The sequence below is a fragment of the Alosa pseudoharengus genome, unplaced genomic scaffold (genome assembly GCF_046254945.1).
Source record: "Alosa pseudoharengus isolate Yale_2024_CS ecotype anadromous, Long Island Sound unplaced genomic scaffold, YU_APseudo_1.1 YU_APseudo_1.1_scf_2, whole genome shotgun sequence".
Lineage (NCBI taxonomy): Eukaryota > Metazoa > Chordata > Actinopteri > Clupeiformes > Clupeidae > Alosa > Alosa pseudoharengus.
This window is the reverse complement of record NW_027468663.1, coordinates 3041991-3063699: the sequence shown is the minus strand read 5'-3', so window position 1 is coordinate 3063699 and position 21709 is coordinate 3041991. Positions and strand designations below refer to the sequence as shown.

The 21709-nt window shown below is 42.2% G+C and overlaps 1 protein-coding gene and 1 long non-coding RNA gene across 2 annotated transcripts; one reads left to right on the top strand and one right to left on the bottom strand.

The window, feature by feature from the left end:
* Nucleotides 1-1292: 1292 nt before the first annotated feature.
* LOC143134970 (uncharacterized) lies at nt 1293-3228 on the bottom strand. The gene is made up of 3 exons (XR_012988748.1): nt 2854-3228; nt 2119-2228; nt 1293-1781 (listed from the first exon to the last, which is right to left on the bottom strand). It is a non-coding gene; the product is annotated as an uncharacterized LOC143134970 (long non-coding RNA).
* Nucleotides 3229-17773: 14545 nt separating this feature from the next.
* On the top strand, nt 17774-21271 carry LOC143134969 (uncharacterized). Its single transcript, XM_076295697.1, has 2 exons — nt 17774-18418; nt 19396-21271. Exons 1-2 carry the CDS (start codon nt 18226-18228, stop codon nt 21186-21188), a joined length of 1986 nt encoding a protein of 661 aa, XP_076151812.1. The 5' UTR covers nt 17774-18225; the 3' UTR covers nt 21189-21271.
* The last annotated feature ends 438 nt before the right edge of the window (nt 21272-21709 follow it).

The following is a 21709-nucleotide window of genomic DNA, read 5'->3' as shown; positions in this document are numbered from 1 at the left end:
CACTGTAAAACCCGACAAGTTAATTGAACTCAAAATAATTGGTGAAACCGATTACACAAAAAAATTTAAGTAATAGTAACTCGGTTTTGCTAAGTCAAAGAAACTTACCTTTTTTAATTAGTCTTCACTAGCAAATTTTGAGTGTGTTCAACAAGGTTTTTTTAAGTTAAAAAAACATCAACTACATGAGTTCACGGTAATTAATAAAATTAAGCTTAGATAGCTTAATTTGATTTATTTATGTCAGCCTGAAATATTTCATTTTGCTTCAACCAATTCTTTAAATTAAATTTAATTAAACTTAAAAGTTTTAATTTCCAGAAAGTTGAACAAACTTGTCCATTTTGATTAGTTTCAAAAAATTATTAAAAAGGTTGACAAAGGCCAGTGAAATTCTTCTTAATCTTTTATTTTCATGTAAACCATGGAAACAAATACAGGTTGGAGTTCAGAACAGGGCTGTAGTGGAGGCTACATTCAAATAAACACAGTTTAGATCAAGGGCATAAAGACTAGATAGATAGATAGATAGATAGATAGATAGATAGATACTATCTATCTAGATAGATAGATAGATAGATACTTTATGACAAATGCCTGACCAATGCTAGGAAATTCAACAATCATTTCAATCCAAAACAACAGGAGTCTTCTTTGGGCAGAGGGATGCATTTGCACTGTTCGTGCTGATCAGAATGAGTTCAACAGTAAGGTCCTCAATATCTGGGAACTCCGATTGAGAGACCTGAAGAAATGAACAAAGAACAATTGTGTGTTAATTGAATATCTAATAGGCATTACATGTCAAGTGATACCATGTCATATTAAGTTTAACATTTTATCTTCAAACTTTTCCAGGGCAGTTGCATTATTGAAATAATTACTTGAAATAATACTAAGTAACTTCCCTGGAGTTTCTTGGTGAAAAAACAAACAGAAAAACAAAAGCTTGAAATGTAACTCCAGCGTTATTCGACACATAGCCCTGTTGTTCGAGGTCACGGCTGTTCGTAAGAATAAAATTAAAAGAATTAAAAAAAATGGTGCAACATAGACTGAGTAGTGGCCCAGCAGCTATTGATAACCTACCAGGGAATTTGGCTTTAGTTTCAGTTCAGTTCAAATGCCTTGTTAGGTTAGTTTAAAGGGGTGGTTCAGGATTTTGGACATAGGACCTCATTTCCAAGTTACCAAGTGTGATATTACATTAATACACAGGATTAGGTGTTATAATCCCTTGTGCCAAGATCCAAGATAACAACACAAGTTGGAGACCGTTTTCAACACGTTTCATCCAGTCCATCTAGTTGCAGAGTTCGCAGGTGCTAGGCTGGCGCGAGTCAACAGTATGTGTAAGCCTGCCACTAAAAACAGTCTTACCCACTCCATAGTACACCGAGGCAAATAAATATAACGCCTGAATAGACGAGGACTGGATGAAACGTGTTAAAAACGGTCTCCACTGATAAATATCACACTTGCTAACTTGGAAATTAGGTCCTATGTCCAAAATCCTGAACCACCCATTTAAGCTGCTGGACCAGTATTTGCTTTATGTTGTACTCAATTTTCTCATTGTTTTTCATTCTAATAGCATGCGTTGACCTCGAAACAACAGGCCATGGGTCGCTTAATGCCACAGTTACGCTTTAACTGTCATGTCAATAGAAAACATACTTACTTACATCCCATGTCTTTAGAAAAGTGGCATCATCCTCATGGAGGTAGAAAGGAAGGCCACGGAGCGCCACAGCACGTCGGATATTTACATCTGAGGATCCCTGCATGAGAAAACATGGAGTCAAGCCAGTTAATAACTACAAAATGCAATTCAATAGGATTACCTTTCTTTGATAGTACAGCTTCTGAAACCAAAGCATTCTTTTTATCTTAAGTCCATGGAGGAGTTGTAATCTACAAGACCTCTGCTTTCAAAGGGGGTCAAGCACTTGAATATAAGTCAAAGTATGTGGAAACAGGGCCATTGTTAGTAGGCGGTGTGCAATTTCGAGCAAAAACTCAAAATAGGGGGGTAAGTGTAAAGATTTAAAACACATTTGGTCAGAACCACACATGAAATGAATCTATTCCAAGTATTTGTACAAAATAAATGCTTACCTGAGATTCCAACATGATTGCAGGCCACCACCGAACCAATAGGCTATGTCTGCGGGGAAGAACGTCTGATTCCTTCTCAATGCCAATGTTGTTTGCATCAACTTCTGAATCTGTGAATTGAAGGACGAATACACATTTGAACATACTGACAATCTCTATTAGGACAATCCACCATCTCATGATGTCGCTTTAAATGCCACTTTAAATGCATCCTTAAATGGCCGAGAACAGTTTGCACATTAAATGGTTGTTTTCACCTACACAGCTGACATGCAAATAATACACATTCTGACTGAGCATGAACTGTGTGTGACCGTGTCAAATGAATTTAGGCTACTGACTTAAATGTGCACAGTCAGTAACATGACAGTGGACTAACGTTAATGGAGGAAACATTGCTAACATGCTGTAAACGATAATGTTGCAGGACCTGCCCTGTTATCAAGCAGTGCACCACAAAGCTTGCACTTCCAAGCTATTGTGTTAAAAAGTGCTAACGGGGGTTAATTAGTTCATATTTTTAGTACTCACATTGGCAAATTGAGTTAGATCGCTGGCTGGTCCAGCAAGTGCTGGCATACAGCAGCCAAATTCTTAGCCGCTAGTGCTAGCTAGTTCTAACTGGATAAAGTTACGTCACGTAGCCTAAGACAATATTTTCAAACATTTGGGTTTTTAAACAATATGATAAAGGACGTGCTTTAGGGTCAACATGCACCTCACTTTTCCACTTACGTTTAATTGCGGTTTTTCTCTCTTCTCGTCGTCTCCTCTCTCGTTGTCTATTTTCACTGCTCTTGTTCTCGTCTCTTGTCATCTGCTGGTCGACCGTTGCCGGCGTCGCTTGTCACTCGGCGTTGGCTAGTTGGTGCTGTACACAAGGTCCACGTATGGCAGAAGATCCGCCTACAAATTTGCTACAATTTGCGTGGGGAAGTTTCCCACGCTTTCTATTTTTTCAAATGACTTAAAGCGGACGAGTGCTGTCAACTTAAAAGTTCAAATTTGTTCAAGTAACACAGACGATTAGAGTACTATTAACTTTTTTTCATTTTTGAGTGTTTACAAATCAAAAACATTGTTTTACTTGTACTGTTCGGTTTTACAGTGTAACGGTAAAACTACTGTTTTTCCATTAGGTTTACTTGCCTCTATGCTTTACCTTAACATAGGCTACAATGCTATTGTAGGCTACATAGCTTTGTTCACGAGTTTCCGTGCTGGCTGGACTACGCTTCTTATCCAAACAATACGGTTATCTCCCTTCAGTGCGTTAGCTTCCCTTCAACCGGACATGCTAAACATTCTTCTTACGGGAACCTAACGTTACGTACGAGGTAGTCGAGTCTTGTTTTGCCTTTTATTGTTTATGTAGATAACACAGAAGCTAAAATATCGGCACATGATATATGTTATATGAAGTTATGGGAGTTCAAAAAAATCCTAAATGGATGGGCGTTCTATGGGGTTAGCAGAGAGTTGATAACCACCGCTACATCGATGCTTCTACTTCCGGGAATTCGCCTGCCCCCTTGGGCTGAATCTATGTTGCGCTTCCATCTTTGAAATACATTCGCCAACCAAGGGGGCAGGCGAATTCCCGGAAGTAGAAGAATCGACATAGGCTGGAGGGAGCACCTCTCTGCTAACTCCCATAGAAGTCCATTCATTGTAGGATTTTTTTGAAATACCATAACTTCATATAACATATATCCTGTGCCGATATTGTAGCTTCTGTGTAATCCACATAAACACTACAAAGGCAAAACAAAATCCACTAGCTGTTTAACTTTGATGACTTTGAAGGCGAAGGAAGTGTGAGAAGAATTTCTGTGTATCTATCATATGAGTTACAAGATTCAGTTCGATGGCTAACGTCACGAAGTTAAGTGTGAGTCTGCGCAGTACTGGGGGGACCAACTGAAAAATTGTTCTATTTGACTCAGTGCCCTCCCATTGAAAACGACGGAGTCTGTTCGTCCATTTCTTTTACTGTCTATGTCGCCAACGAGGGACAATCCTGGAAATTCAGCTCCGCCTTTCGCGCTTGTAGGCAATACTCTTTGCATGATTAGTCTACTCGCAACTGCCGGCAGATTTGAAAGTCTGTTGAAGACGGAGGATTACACCTATGCTCGAGGACATGAAAAGGAGTCGCCAAGGAACCTTGAACAGAGGTAACCCATCAATTCTCATAATGTCTATACCCTAACCCTACATATTCTCTATTGTATATTTTCATGATATAAGCATTTATATATATTTTTACAAAGCCTACATGACATGAGCATCGTGGAGGAGGATGTGGACGAAATTCAATGGTCTTGTTATGTGATGCACGTGAATGCCTTCATTGTAACCTTGCCTGTAACTCAGTCTAGGCAAAATAGCACTATACAGATTAGTAACAATATGTTGAACTATATAAAATGGCGTGTATGTCTGACGACACTGCATGTCTTCCACAGGATCAGCTTTCCAGGAGACTGCAAATTTAGAATGATGGCCCATGTTGCTTCAAAGGCACCATACAAAAAGGAAGGGTTCATGTGTAAATACCATAGTTTGTTAATTTCTGTAAATAAATATATTGCAAATAACATTGTTGACCATGTTACTGTCATTTGGTGTTTCAAAATGGCAAATTACCACAACTCCTTTTTTAATTATAAGTTTGTGGTAAGAGGTACAGCATGAACAGTCTCTTATCAATTCTAAAAGTTTTTATTTTCATGAAAGCAAAATATAGCAATGTACCGGTGTAAAATAAATTAAATACAGTTTTAAAAGGAACAGGCAGTAGGCTACAAGAACACTAATACAAAACTATTTACAATAACACAACATTACAACATTATAGGAAGGTGATATAAATTCCAGAGATGTCCCTGAGGGTCAGGGAATTTATCCTACACACACAGCTTGGGATCACTCTTCTATTACCCTGTCCTAGAGACCCATGCTGTCAGAAAATGAAATGTCTGTAGGTAGCATATCTGAACTCTACATGGCCTAATGCTGTGATGTCTGATGTACTGCCTGTGAATCTGGAGAAAACCTTCATCTAGGCAGTGTAGTGTTGACGAACTGACCGAAGTGTCGGTTAAATAACCCGGTTCGTGTCACTGAGCCGGGAGACTCGAGTGCCAAACGTCAAAAACCGACTCAGTGTTCCTAACATCATTCGTTTTCACATAAAGAGCAACACTGGCTTGATTGGCTGTGCTCGAGTGTTCTCGTCGCTATAATCGTATCGCGTATTAGCGCCTCTACTGGAGTGGTAGTATAATCAGTCAAACAAACTATGATGAGCCTGCATGGCTCTGGGCCTCATAACCGTGGCTGCCAAACGAGTCAAACAGTTCGCTAGGTTCTCCGGGCCTCGTAACCGTGACTGCCACACGAGTCAAACAGTTCGCTAGGTTCTCGGCAAGTTGTAATCAATAGGGATGGGCAGAACGAGGCTTTGTGAAACAACGAAACGTTCGAAGCAATTGCGCCGGAATGTGTCGAGGTTTTGAAACAATCCGACACCCGTAACTCTATGTTAGCAAAACTAGCCACTAGATGTCACCATCACATTTTGACCGTGAAGCACAACTGCTTCAGACGAAGAATATAAATAGCCAACATGGAACGCACGATTTCGTCCACAGCTACGTGGTTGAGTGGTTAACACACTTGCATTCGGCCGGAGCGTCCGGTGTTCTATTCCCTGCTGGTGCTTAGAAATTTCAGACTATATCCCATAAATTACAAGAATATTTTTATATCTGCCAGTTAGATGTTTTGTTATTTCAGTTTCATAGTACATTATCCTTTGGAATATGCTGGAGAGGAAAATGCTACAATGGTTTTAAAATGTAGGCTATGCTTATGGCCCAGGGTTTTTTTTGGGAACATGTTGTAGGGAAATAAAGGATACATGCGTTAGACTAAACAGGTACAACATGGGAAAAATAAACAACACATTTTTTGTATGTCAACATACATTTTTATTTAGGAATAACAGTTGTTCTGCCGTCTTGGCATTTAATCTGTTTCTTGTTTTTGAATAAACCTCCCCAGCCTTGGAAAAAATTCTTTCACAAGGCACACTTGTTGCTGGCATGAACAAATATTTTTTGGCCATCACAGTTAGGTTTGGATAAACCACTCTCCTCTCCTGCCAGTATTTCAAAGGGTCAGCTGTTCTTGAAATAAAGGCATCAGTCATATATTTTTTTACTTCTGCTACTATCTAAATATTAACGTCACTAGACTATATCTATCTAAACTTTCGCTCACTGTCTGTCTCTAGCCTGTCAACTAATCTATATCACTAACATCAATCACAAGAATGCACTATAAATCTATAAATCGCTATATCTCTATATGTCTCTATGTCGCTATATCTCTCAAAATCTCTCTCCTCACAAAAAACCCACAAAGATAGGATGTGTTTGAATGACTTTTAAGCATTCTGGGACTTTGTAATTTAGATCAAACAGGTGTTTACTCGGGTAATTGGCTCGCGCGGTAAGGTCCAAACCAAATTGAAACACCACGAAGCCATGGTCACGTGACATGGGCGTTTTGAACCACACTTCGAAACACTGTTCGAAACACTTGCGTTTCGGAAGCTCGACACTGTTTCGAAACGTCAGCTTCGAGCGTCACATCCCTAGTAATCAACCGATCACATGCCTTTCTAGTGCAAACTAGATGCTTATGTTCATGGAAATCTTATCGATGGGAAAGTATTATATCACATACCTACAAATACACATAGGCCTAATGTTATCTTAGTAGTCATGTTAAATAAATGCTTAGAAGTGAATGACTGTAGGCTGCAGGCTGTCACGAGGAGACAGATTGAGACCGAATGTAACCGTGCAACCGCTGTATACCTTTAATCTTGTCTTGGTTCTCGGCATGTTTGATTCATACCATTGTTAGTGCATCGTAGCCTAGATGGATTTGTTCATAATTCACTCATTATCGATGGGGAAGTAGGCCTACATCTCATATTAGCATACACGTCATGTTATCTTAAAGTTATAAAGTGAAATGTTAGAGAAGTGAATGTTGCTGGCTTCATAGCCTCACGAAGACCGTGCCAGGCTGAACGAGACCGTAACCGAGGGTGAGTAATGTTATCAAACGGTCTAGGTTCTCGACAAGTTAGTTATTAACCAAGCCTTATTCTAGTATCCTAGATGATTGTGTTCATGGCAATTTACACATTATTGATGGGGAAGTAGCCTACATCACATGAGCTTCAAATAGGCTACACGTTATCTAGGTAGCCTAGTTATAAAGTTAAATGTTGCTGGCTTCGTCACGAAGAGACCGCGCATAGCCTACTTACTAAACGAGACCGTAACCGAGTCTATATCAAAACGGTTGTCTAGGTTCGCGGCAAGTTATTCCAAGCCTTGTTTTTAGTGCATCGTAGATGCTTGTGTTCATGGCCATTCATATATCGATGGGGAAGTTCATCACCTACAAATACACGTCATGTTATCTTTGTAGTTAGAAAGTTAAATGTTAGAGAGGTGAATGTTGCTGGCTTCATAGGTTCACGAACCCAGATAGCACATTAATTTTGGCCCAAATTTGGCCCAAAACTGGCTTGGCATTTTGGCAGAGTTTTGGAGGGATGTACGCCCAATATATGGCCCAAATTAGGCAAGCCAGAATCAAAACAAAAGGAGGCCAAAACTCACCCAAAACCAATTGTGGCATTCCAAAATATGGCCATAACCATCCCAAAGAGAGCCCAAAATCCCCAAAATCCAGCCAAAAAGTAGCCAAAACTGACCCAAATTGAGGCCATAAGTATGCCAAATGATTGCATCTACATTGAAACTCCACTTGAAAATCTTTAAATTTATTTAATTTTGCATTTTGCAATATGTCTACTGTAGGAGCCAAAATGTATGGTGTCTTTTTTGAGTGCAATGTTTTTGTGTTCCACTGGGTGGCGCATATTCATTACCAATTTGTCATGTATATAGGTAGGAATAACGTGTTGCTGGTTAGGTGTCCGACCCGGAAGAGCAAAGGGTTTTGACCGCTAACGCTGCACTAAGGAGTGAAACGCTATGCATGCTCACTCCGGTTGACTGGTGAATACTTTGCCTTATCTATTGTTATGGACTCATGTGGAATAAATGGATCACCTTGATTCAACTTGAAGACCGTTTACAGGCGTCTGTTTTTTATTCACAGTAAGTCAAAAGAGTAGCACAGCAACTAACTTCAGGTAACATCTAGCGCGTCAGCCTAGCTACTACCCGAGTCAGTGACACCTCAGTAGTTCCGTATTAGAACAGAACTCCTTTAACATTAGTCAAAACCCTGCGATAGTTGGTAAATAGTTGGCACGTCGGAGTCTTCTGCGCTTATGGATTTAGGAGCATGAAGAGCCTCGTTGTGGATCATTCGTTTGAATTCGTGGGCAATGACAAGGAGTTTCGTTTGATGGGGAAGCCAATACTGAGCATCCAACAACCAGCTGATGACTGCAGGCGTCCGACGAAAGCACGTCGGAGACTTCTGCGCTTGTGGATTTAGGAGCATTCAGCTTTCGTTGTGGATTATTCGTTTGAATTCGTGGGCAATGACAAGGAGTTTCGTTTGATGGGGAAACGAATACTTCAGAGCATCCAACAACCAGCTGATGACTGCAGGCGCCCGACGAAAGAGGTATTGTAGCGCTACAACTCTTAATGGCCATTTGAATCTTTTATTTGTGTGCACACAGTACCCGGGTACCAATACAACTAGTGTATTAAATGCTGGCAGAAACTTGACTTTGGGATTCGTGCGTCGTTTGGACTGATTGACTTTGCCTGACTTGCGTTACTGATTTTGATTTTACGCCGACTTTTTTGTACTTCGAACTGTCGTCTTTTTTCATCGAACTCTCGCTACAATGGATTCACATGATAAACAACAAGCAGCTGCTAATAAACCTAGTAGTGTTGTTAGTGGCGTTGATCAGCAAAGCAAGCGTGCAAACTCTCTTGCTGATAAGCTTACGTCTTTACAGACGGACAGAAAATTAAAATTGGACAATGCAAGTGCTATTAGGAGGTCAATGGACGGTTTAAAGCATGACATTCCTCAGTTACAAAAGGCTCTGAAATGTTTGGTGGAAACGTGTAATGATGCTAAACGCATTCATGAATCATTGTTGAGTTTATTACCTGTTGAAGAACAAGAAAAGCACGATGTTTGGTTTAAAGCAAAAATGATTTCAAATAATGATGTTATTTGTGAAACTAAGGTTTTTCTGAAAATGGGTCCTGAAAATGTTCACACTGGTTTGCCTACTGTTTTAAATGCTGATGCTGATGCAGGTGTTTCTGTGAATGTTAATGATGACGTTAAGGCTATACATGAAAATGTTGAAGGTGGCACTGGTATTAACCCAAATGACAGCATTTCTAATGTGGGTAGCAAAAGGTCACATAGAAGCGGTAGTAGTGGCAAGTCAAGCACACACTCAGCCAGGATGCTGGCCCAGGCAGACAGAGCGGCGCTGGTTGCTCGCCAAGCTGTGTTAAAGGAGAAACATGCCATTGAGGAGCAGGAGCAACAGCTGAGGAGGAGAAAGGAGCAGCTTGATCTGGATGCAGAGTTGGCTGCAACAGAAGCTAAACTAGCCGTGCTGCAGGCCTCAGACAGAAGGAGTCACTCAGCAGCGCACTCCGATGGCATGAACTCGTATCTGCGTAAGGAGAAAGGGAAAGTGGTTAACCTTAACCCTAATGCAATGGAGTACAAACCTGGTCTACCACAGCAAACGCAACATGTGTCTACCAAAGGCCCACTACCACCTAACAACATACTGTCAACAGAAGCATGCAGAAAACAAACTGAGCTGTGGTGCAACGATGTTCTGAAACAACACACTATGCCTCAGCTACAACATGGAACATCACAAGGAGCACATCGACAGCATGTAAGGGCTGAACAACCACCTCCTACCAGTAATGCCTCACACAACACAACACACTCACCTGACCTACTGGAAATAATGCAAAGGCAAAATGACATCACAGCCGCTCTGGTTCATGAACAGCGCATCTCATCTCTACCATCAAGAGAGATACCAGTGTTCGATGGTGACCCTCTCCAGTTTCGGCCATTCATGAAGGCTTTCGAACAGGGCGTGGAGAGTAAGGCTGAAAAGGGAGACTGCCTTTACTATCTAGAACAGTTCACTAGAGGTCAACCCCAGGAATTGGTGCGCAGCTGCCAGCATATGGTGCCCGAGCGTGGGTATGTAGTGGCAAAGGGCCTCCTCACTGAACACTTTGGCAACCCATACAAGTTGGCAACAGCCTACATGAAGAAGGCTTTGGCCTGGCAAGCTGTTAAAGCGGAGGATGCGAAGGCACTGCAGGCCTACTCTTTGTTTTTACGTGGCTGTTGCAATGTTATGCAGGACTTGAGTTATGTACAGGAACTGGACATGCCTGTAAACATGAGGACCATTCTCTCTAAGCTGCCATTTAAATTGAGAGAACAGTGGCGCACTACAGCACATGACATCATGGAGAAAACTCATGATAGAGCCCACATCTTTGACCTGGTGCGGTTCATTGAACGGCGTGTCAAAATTCTGTCCGACCCCTTGTTCGGCGATATTCAGGATCCACCCTTCGCCTCATCTATTACAAGGCCACTGTCAACGTTCAAGTCACAGCACAGGGGCAATGGAAGGGGAAACATTGTTGCTGCAACGGACATGGCTGATGATGGCAAGGAACAGACTCAAGATGTGGAGGAAGTGAGGTGCCTGTGCTGTGATCGTCGCCATCTGGTGGAGGAATGCAGGCAGTTCAGAGAAAAGAAACACAAAGACAAAATTCTTCTCTTGAGGCAAAAAGGCGTTTGCTTCGCCTGTCTACGTCCTGGACACATGAGCAAAGACTGTGAGGAGCGCTTGACATGTCAAACCTGTGGAAAGGCTCATCCAACTGTGCTTCATATTAAACAGCAACAGACCCCAGAACAGTCAAAGGATTCTGCTGACACTCAGCAGTCCTCCAGTGAAACATGTGGGCATACAGGGGCCGGTAGAGACCAATGTGTACTGTCCATTCTGCCTGTGAAGTTAAAGTCTGCAAATGGAAGCCGCATTATAACAACATATGCCTTCCTAGACCCTGGTAGCTCAGCTACATTTTGCTCTGAACATCTCATGAAAAAACTGAAACTCACAGGCAAGAAAACCAGCTTCCTGTTGAGGACAATGGGACAAGAAAAGGTCGTTCCAGCATATGCCCTGTCTGGTCTAGAGGTGTCCGAGGTGGACAGTAACAACTTCTATCCCTTGCCTGAAGTCTTCACACAGAAGGAAATGCCTGTCACTGTGGAGAACATGATTACATCTAAGGATCTGGCCAGGTGGCCCTACCTGTCGAAGGTGCGCATCCCAAACGTGAAGGCAAACGTTGACTTGTTGATTGGCACCAATGCACCCAGGCTATTAGAGCCCTGGGAGGTCATCAATAGCCGTGACCACGGACCCTATGCCATCAGGACCGTGCTAGGATGGGTAGTCAATGGCCCACTGAGTGGAAGCAGTGGCGCGCCAGCACCCTCCGCCACAGTGAACCGCATCTCGCTTTAAACACTTGAACAAATGCTGGTTAGTCAATACAACCACGACTTCAGTGAAAGGGCTTCGGAGGAAAAGGAAATGTCCAGAGATGACATGAGGTTTATGGAAACCATGGATCAATCAGCAAAGCTGCAGGATGGAAAGTACTGCCTGAAGTTGCCCCTCAAGAGAAATGAGGTTTCTCTGCCCAACAATATCGCCGTGGTGAAGCAGAGGATGCAGGGCCTGAGGAGAAGGTTCCTCAATAGCCAAGGCTTGCACAAGGAGTATGCTGAGTTTGTGAATGGCCTCATCAGCAACGCCTATGCAGAACCCGTGCTACTGCCAAAGCTTCAAGGCGAACCTGGAAGAGTATGGTACATCCCCCATCACTCAGTCCACCACCCAAGGAAAGGTAGCCTTCGGGTGGTGTTTGACTGTGGTGTCACCTACCAAGGAGCTTGTTTAAACAAAGAGCTGCTTCAAGGGCCTAACCTCACAAGCTCATTACTGGGAGTCCTGCTGCGCTTCAGAGAGGAACCTGTGGCGTTTATGGGTGATATAGAGGCGATGTTCCATCAAGTAAAGGTCGCAGAGGAAGACAGAGACCTTCTCCGGTTTCTGTGGTGGCCGAATGGAGACATCACTCAGGAGCTGAGGCAATATAGGATGACCGTGCACTTGTTCGGTGCAGTATCCTCGCCAAGCTGTGCTAGCTACGCACTGAGGAAAAATGCTGAGGACCACCAGGCGGAGTTCCCTGCTACTGTATGTCAGTCTGTCAAGGAAAACTTCTATGTTGACGACTACTTGAAAAGCTCTGCCACAGAAGCAGATGCCATTCAGACAATCAAGGACCTGACTGCACTGTGCCAGAAGGGAGGCTTCACCCTGGAGAAGTTTGTCAGCAACAGTCGTGGTGTCTTGCAAGGCATTTCATCAGAAAGAAGGGCTAAGGATTTAAAGGAACTGGATCTGGACCGTGACAAGCTGCCAGTAGAAAGAGCTCTAGGTCTACTCTGGTGCGTGGAAACAGACTCATTCCGATTCAAGATCGAATTGAAGCAACAGACACTTACCAGACGTGGTATGTTGTCCACCATCAGCTCAGTATACGACCCTCTGGGTTTTCTGGCCCCAGTCACGCTGCCAGCAAAGATCGATCATGCTACAGGAGCTATGCAGAAAAGGATGCGGATGGGACGATTCCTTGCCACCTGACATCTTATGTCAGTGGAACTCATGGCTGGAGGACTTGGACCTGCTCAACACCTTCAAAATATCCAGGTGTGTCAAACCAGCGACGTATGGCAAGGTTGTCCGAGCCCAACTACATCACTTTGCCGACGCCAGCGAAGCTGGTTATGGGACCGTGACATACCTGAGGGTGTTGAATGAGCAAAGTAAAGTACAGGTCTCCTTTCTCCTTGGCAAAGCCAGAGTTACACCATTGAAAGCAGTCACTATACCCCGGCTTGAACTGACTGCAGCAGTTCTCGCTGTGCGGATGGACTCGCTGCTGAAGGAAGAATTGAAGTGGACATTTGAGGATTCGGTCTTCTGGACAGACAGTACTTCGGTCCTCAAATACATCAAGAATGAGGATCGGAGATTTCACACATTCGTGGCCAACAGGATCGATCTCCACTGTCAGAGAGTCATCGGAACCATGGCAATGGAGACATGTCGGTTCCAAAGACAATCCAGCGGACGACGCATCAAGGGGATTGAAGGTGGCAGGCTTCCTGAAGACCAGTAGATGGTGGGAAGGGCCTGCGTTTCTTTGGAGACATGAGGAGGACTGGCCTAACAATGCCTTTGATGTTTCCCTGAGTGCTGATGACAAGGAGGTGAAGAGAGAGGCAGTCACGAATGCAATCAATGTGTGCAATGCTGTTACACCAACTGACCAGCTCATTAGTTATTTTTCTGACTGGAAGAGGCTCAAGAAAGCAGCTGCTTGGTTTCTCCTTTTGAAGGCCGTTCTATTGGAGAAGGCTCGCTGGAGAAACCAGCTGAAGGGGCCTGTGACAATCCAGTCAAGTGCAGCTGATGGCCAAAGTTTCACTGCAACACCCAGGGGTAGCATTCTGACGGTAGACTATCTGCTGGAGGCAGAGAATGCGGTCGTTCGCTATTGCCAGCAGCAGCAGTTCAAGGAGGAGATTGCTGCACTGTCCTCCACAAAGGCAGCAGTGAGTCGGCAAAGTTCTCTATATAAGCTTGACCCAGTCTTGGTCGATGGCCTAGTAAGAGTTGGAGGGAGGCTGAGTAGAGCAGCAATGCCTGAGGAGTCCAAACACCCCGTTATCCTCAGCAAAGAGCAGCACCTCACAGCACTCATCCTCAAACATGTTCACCAGAGCCTAGGTCATGCTGGTCGCACACACACTTTGTCTTCTGTAAGGAAGAAATTTTGGATTACCAAGGCAAATGCAGCTGTCAGGAAAGTAATCTCAGAATGTAGCTTCTGTCAACGCTACAACGGACGTCTCCTGGAACAAAAGATGGTGGATCCTCCAGAAGTGCGGATTCAGCCAGACTTACCCCCCTTCACCAACACGGGGGTAGACTACTTCGGTCCTGTGGAAGTAAGGAAAGGAAGAGGAACTTGCAAGCGGTATGGGGCCATATTTACCTGCTTAGCCAGTAGAGCGGTCCATCTGGAGGTGGCAGTTTCCCTGGAGACTGATGCCTGCATCAACGCTCTGAGGCGCTTCATAAGCAGGAGAGGGCAAGTGACTCACCTGATCTCAGATAACGGTACAAACTTCGTTGGAGCAGACAGGGAGCTTAGAGAAGCAATAGCTGCGCTCAACCATCAGCGGATTGCAGGAGTCCTCTCACAAGTTGGAATACGCTGGAGTTTCAACCCACCAGCAGGCTCACATCATGGTGGTGTCTGGGAGAGGATGATTCGCATGGTGAGAAGGATCCTAAGTTCAGTGGTACGTCAGCAGACACTGGATGATGACTCTTTGCATACAGTGTTTTGTGAGGCGGAAGCTATCTTGAACGACAGACCTCTTACCAATCTCTCCGATGACCCAACCGATCTGGAACCGCTCACGCCCAACCACCTGCTCTTGCTGAAAGGAAAGCCCGCTATGCCACCAGGAGTCTTCGAGCCTCATGACCAGTATGTCAGACGAAGATGGAGGCAAGTGCAATATATTGCGGATTTGTTCTGGAAGAGATGGGTTCGAGAATATCTGCCTTTGCTCCAAGAACGACAGAGATGGAATGAGAAGAAAAGGAGTTTGAAAGCTGGAGACATAGTTGTCATCATGGATGCCTCTGCCCCCCGTGGATCTTGGCCACTTGCCAGGGTGCTTGAGGTATTTCCTGATAGGCAGGGCCTGGTACGATCTGTCAGGTTGCAGACAAAATCTAACATCATTGAAAGACCTGTGACCAAACTCTGCTTAGTACATGGGGTATAGTTATGAACGTGTTATTGCATTGTACTTATCACTTGGTGTTTTGCTACATTTTTGGTTCCTTTTTTGTTTTCATTTATTTGAATTGTTGTGTCTGCCTGCCATCAACAATTAGGGGCCGGTGTGTAGGAGCCAAAATGTATGGTGTCTTTTTTGAGTGCAATGTTTTTGTGTTCCACTGGGTGGCGCATATTCATTACCAATTTGTCATGTATATAGGTAGGAATAACGTGTTGCTGGTTAGGTGTCCGACCCGGAAGAGCAAAGGGTTTTGACCGCTAACGCTGCACTAAGGTGGTGAAACGCTATGCATGCTCACTCCGGTTGACTGGTGAATACTTTGCCTTATCTATTGTTATGGACTCATGTGGAATAAATGGATCACCTTGATTCAACTTGAAGACCGTTTACAGGCGTCTGTTTTTTATTCACAGTAAGTCAAAAGAGTAGCACAGCAACTAACTTCAGGTAACATCTAGTGTTGCACGGTGTATCGATACTAAAAAGGTATCGCGATGCCTTCACGCAAAAAACGATACGATTTCAGACGTTTTTAGAATCGATACTTTATTAAAATAATAACGTTCTGTGTCTGTGGGAACTGCTGCTCTCACTGCTCCTTGCACGCATCTAGTCAAGTGGGCGTGTCTAAGCAGGCAGCTCTGAGTGAGTGAGTGGGCAGCCAACGTCAACATAGTTCTTTGCCGACAGTTCTAGGCCTTGTGGATAAAACAAAAGGTGCAGTGAAATCTGCAACTATTTCGGATACATCGCGAATAGTGAAGGCAAGCCATCAGGTACACAAAGTCATTTAAAAGCAGTAGGCTACGCATGGAACTTGGCTAAACACCTCGCAGACATATCCCAACATTTTTAAAGAGTTCAAAGAACGACAGGTTAACGATTATGCTATAGAAAACACGACTACATGGTTAGTGCCAAGTTCTTCTCTTATGTTTTAGTCTAGCCTAAGTGAAACGAGTATGGTTATCTGGGATAAAGCGAACCTTCCTTCATCCATGAATTTTGACGAGACATAACGAGCTGTAATCTTTTTGACGAGACATAACGAGCTGTAATCATAGGGTGCTAACGTGATGAAAGCGCAATGTTCACGCCAGAATAACATTACCATAACTTGTAAACGATCTATTTCATGTTCGGTCAGTAGCCTACTACTGGTAATATTTGTCATGGCATGTAGACTGCAATTTGTTCAATAATTATTGCCCAGATGTAGGATAGGCTACCCGAAATGCGCTAATTAAAGCCCACAGCATAATACCACCAAAGCGTGTAGAGTCCTAATAATAGCGGCTTATTGTTACAGTAGCCTACGTGGTAGCAAAGAAATAGACGTAATGTAGGAATGCACACAGATATATTGCAACAGGTAATGGTGTAGGCTTATCTGACGAAGACCTGAGTGGTTGGAACGTCGTACTTGTACACTGGGCGCAAAGAAAACTATCCTCACATTTTCCCCTTTGCAACTGTCAAAGAAATCCCATGAACACGGGAAGGCCTAGGGTAGCCTATTCATGAGTTTCATCAAGTCCCTTTCCACAGGTGTATAAAATGAAGCACCTTGATTATCAATGCAGACTGCATGGAGCTTGATTAATACACCTGTGGAAAGGGACCTGATGAAACCCATCAATACTGTACATCAGATGGCCCCTCTGCATAGCATTCAGTGATTTGCATGCAGTAATTTTAACACTGACCTTGATCTAGCCTAGTTTGGCTATTTAAAGCTACTTTATTGCGAAAACACAACACAATGTAAATGAACTATAACAAACAATAAAGGACTTAATCACACAAAGTAGGCCTACTATTTTACTCACTGCTCCAGGTTAATGTGTGCTTCAATGTGTGACCTGTGTGTTCACTAATTCACGGATGGGATACATGCAGAGACCAAATTCCTTGTATACCAAAGTATACTTGGCCATAAAACCTGATTTACATTACATTTTACACAATTGAAGCGAATTAGGTTGGTAATGTATGTAGTCTCAGAGTAAGTTACACTTTACGGTAAGGGTACATGAATTAATTCATGATTTATGTATTACTTCATTCATTAATATCAAATTAATCATCAGGAATTTACTGAGTTCATAGTTTGTCATTTGTCAAATGAACTATAACAAACAATAAAGGACTTAATCACACAAAGTAGGCCTACTATTTTACTGACTATAAAAAAATAATAATTATGTAGGAAGTTTAGAAGTTTAGAACCCAGAATTGACCTACACACTACAAAAGTGCACCAAATTTAACACAAATGACTCAATACACTTGGAGGAGGTATGAGTCCTTTCTTCTCCAGATATCTTAGGATTTCGCCGTAGTATCGTTTTAGTATCGAGCATCGTGATTTTTATGGCAGGTATCGTATCGAAGTCATAATTTTGGTATCGTGACAACACTAGTAACATCTAGCGCGTCAGCCTAGCTACTACCCGAGTCAGTGACACCTCAGTAGTTCCGTATTAGAACAGAACTCCTTTAACATCTACATTAGTTTTATACATTAATTGCTATGTCCTAGTGCACTAGGCTCATACTGTTAAATTAGCCTATATGTCAAAAGATATTTGTGATGCGATCTGGGAAAACCCGTCGGATGTCGCGCTGTCACGTTTCGAGGAAATAGTAAAAATAGGTCGGTTGTCATTTATTTGGCAAAATTGTGTTTTCATTAAATTATTATTATATAACATCTTGTCTATAAGTCCTGAAAATATCTAGGTGAAATTCACTAGTTTTATACATTAAAAATTGATTTATATTGGCCAAGCTGCCTGAAAGATCATCTACATTTGAAACCGCGAACGGCGGAGGTGCATAAAGAATCTCCCATAACTTGCTTTTGCCAGGCTATAAACACTAGGCTACAAAGACGGTTCACCAATCAAAGCCATAAAGTAACCACACGAATGAAATCATATCAATGCACATGTTCCCGCCATATATACATTGTAACACTGTGATATGTTTTGATAAACCTAACGTTAACGTTACGTGAGGATGTCAGTCTTGTGAGAGTCTACAGAGATGACGGAGCTCAAGAAAAGGGAGTCTGAGGTAGCTGCTCACTTAAATGATGCTGCACGTCTCAATCTGCTAAATCCTGGCGATGCCACTGCCCTGAACGATGTGATCATGGATTATTTCACATCCAGAGATCCAAGAGATGACGAAGGATCGGATTGTAATGAATTTACTGAAGAAGAGGAGTCCGATGAAGGTAAGCTAGCCATGCTATTCTTAATGTAAGATACAAGGTGCTTGTTATTTTGAAAGACCAGTGTAAGACTAGTTATCAAAAACCTACAAGGTAACGTTACGATTAAAACATCCAGAGACTGCACTAGTAATAAAACAACAATAAAACAATTTACTTAATTTTAAAATCCCCCTCTGGTAACTTATCTCCTTGTGTAACGTTATAAACGTGATGTAGGTTAGCCTAGTGCTATTCCTGACAGGCTAGAAAGTTCCCTGGAAGATCAGGGTTGTTCGTTCAGAGTAACTTTATCCATTACGTTACCATGTTCCCGTTATACATTTATTTTGAATGGCGACACGAAGGCTTAAAACTAAAACGTCAAGTTAAAGCAACAAACTATGGCTGGTTATGCATGTAAGTCCAGCTGACATGTGAGTTTAAAACGGAGACTTAACGTTAATGTTCGAGATGCAGACTGTAGCATTAACGTTAGCTGCTAGGTTAATACACTTGGTGATGTTCATGATTGCGCCATGCTAGTGACATTCAAGACTGTAGCCTTGCATTACTGACGGTGAAGACGGTTTCTTCACTCTGTGACATTATGCAATTTAAATGTAAGACATATAAATCTTATTTTGGGAATGAGAGATGTTGGATTGAGCCAGATCCGATAGCTTGTCAGCATTCTGTGCAAACCTGCACGTAACATGTTCACTTTTTTATTAGTAGGCTACACCTTAACATAAAGTTAACTTGGTCGCACCTTGTCAAACAAAATAATCTAATCATGATGATGATGATGATAATTGTTTTGAGTAATAATAGTAGTACTACTATAGTAGTAGCCTACACATGTGTCTTATGGGCATAGACATATTGCAATGGTGAAATACTTGTGTGATAGATTCTCAATGTTGATTATTAATAATAATGTAGTTCAGCCTTTTTTATATAATACATGTATTACAGTTATTCATTCTTACTCATTTCAGGTGATGACCATCCCACATCTATTATTGAAGATGTAGCAGAGATACTACCACCTGTTCCACATCAAGAAGAGAATGGTGATGTGCAAGAGTTTGTATGTGCATGCAAATACAATAACGGTCATCCATGTTCAACACGTTTCATGCAAGAGGAGTTGCAGATGATTCGTTACTGTTTCTTGGAAATGACAAGGGAAGAGCTAGATATCGCCATTTTAGCTAAACTCTCGTGTGGAATGCATCTTTCTCAGCTAACATCCCGCACCCATAAAAAAGAACAGACAGTTCGGAAGTCCCAAAGAACTGATTTCTTTCACCATGGGGAGAAAATATGCAGGGATACGTTCAAATATCTCCATGGCATTGGGCAGGTCAAGCTAGATGCTCTTATTAAGCATTATAAGGAGCATGGTGTTACTCCTCGAATTCATGGCAACAAAAAGCGCCAGCCTCCTAATGCACTGAAGAAAGAGGACAATATGTATGTTGCACATTTCATTTTAAACTATGCTGAAACTCATGGCATGCATCTTCCAGGGAGGGTACCAGGCTTTTGGAGGAGTGATTTGAAACTTCTTCCAACTAACTGTACAAAGGTGAAGGTGTACTCTGATTACTGTGTGGCAGTTGCTGCAGCGAATCAGCGTGTGGTTTCTGTAGTTACGTTTCGCCGTATCTGGCGGGAAGTGGTGCCATTTGTTGTCACAATGCGGCCAGCAACTGACCTGTGTTGGACATGTCAAAAATATCAAAAACACATTAGTGAGGCTGCCAATAAGGCTGATTCAGAAAAGGTAGAGCTACATCGTCTGGCCACTGAACATCTGGAGAAGGCTAGAGTAGAACGTACACACTATCAGCAACTTTGTAAGGATTCAAAAGCAAACTTGCCTGCTGGGTTAGAGTTAGGTCCACACATTCCTTGTAGCTATGAGGGAATGGTACATTATAGCATGGACTTTGCACAACAGATTCACTACCCCAATGATCCCCTCCAACCAGGGCCGATGTATTTCAAAACACCACGTAAGTGTGGAGTTTTTGGTGTAGCATGTGAGGCCTTGCCAAAGCAGGTTACTTTCTTGTTGGATGAATGCATACAGACTGGTAAAGGTAGCAACTGTGTTATTAGCCTTTTACACTCATATCTTGAGAATTATGGACTGGGTGAAATGCACATGCACCTTCATGCAGATAACTGCGCGGGACAAAACAAGAACTCTTTTGTGATGTGGTATCTGATGTGGCGTGTCTTGACAGGTCGTCATGTGTCAATCAAAATGAGTTTCCTTCTTGCTGGGCACACAAAGTTTTCCTGTGACTGGTGCTTTGGGCTCTTTAAAAGAAATTTTAGGAGGAATAAGGTTGACTGCTTGGATGACATTGCCCAAGTAGTTCAAAACTCAAGTCCATCTGGAGTCAATGTACCATGTCTTTGTGGTAGAGAGGATGGCACTGTTCTTGTACCCATGTATGACTGGAGCACATTCTTGGGTACATACTTCAGAAAATTACCCACCATTAAAAGCTTTCATCATTTCTTATTCTGTCAGGGCTCCACATTAGTAACAATGAAAACATTTCTTAATAGTGAGGAAGTTTCCCAAGACTTGGGGAGAAATGGTGTTGACTTTGATGCACTTGACCCAAATGCTTTGCCTGATCAACTCCTCCCAAAGGGGCTTGATGCTAAAAGGCAACAGTATCTTTACAATGAGATAAGGGAATTTGTGACAAAGGACAAGCAGGACTTGGTTTGCCCCCTCCCTCAGGCTGTAACCATGAATGAGGATTAATTGAATACAAGGGTTGAATCTATAGTTAGTGTTGTTACTCAACTTTTCCATTTGAATTTACGATAAGTCATGATATATTGCATATTTTTATGTTTTCTGTATATATATATATATATATATATATATATATATATATAAGCTTACTGCATGTTTCAGATATTTTCTGCATAGTTATACTGCATATTTTTCTGGATATTTTTACTGCATGATTTGATGATATTCTATGTGTTGTTACCTCAACGTTTCCATTTGAATTCACAATAAGTCATGATATACAGCATATTTCAGATATTTTCTGCATAGTTATACTGCATATTTGTATACTTTTCTGGATATTTTTACTGCATGATTTCATGATACTTTGAATGATAGCAAAACAATAATTACATCGAATATGTGTTGATACCTCAACTTTTACATTTTGAATTCACAATAAGTCATGATATACTGTATATTTCTGATATTTTCTGTAGTTATACTGCATATTCTTTATATTTTCTGCATATGTATACTGCATGATT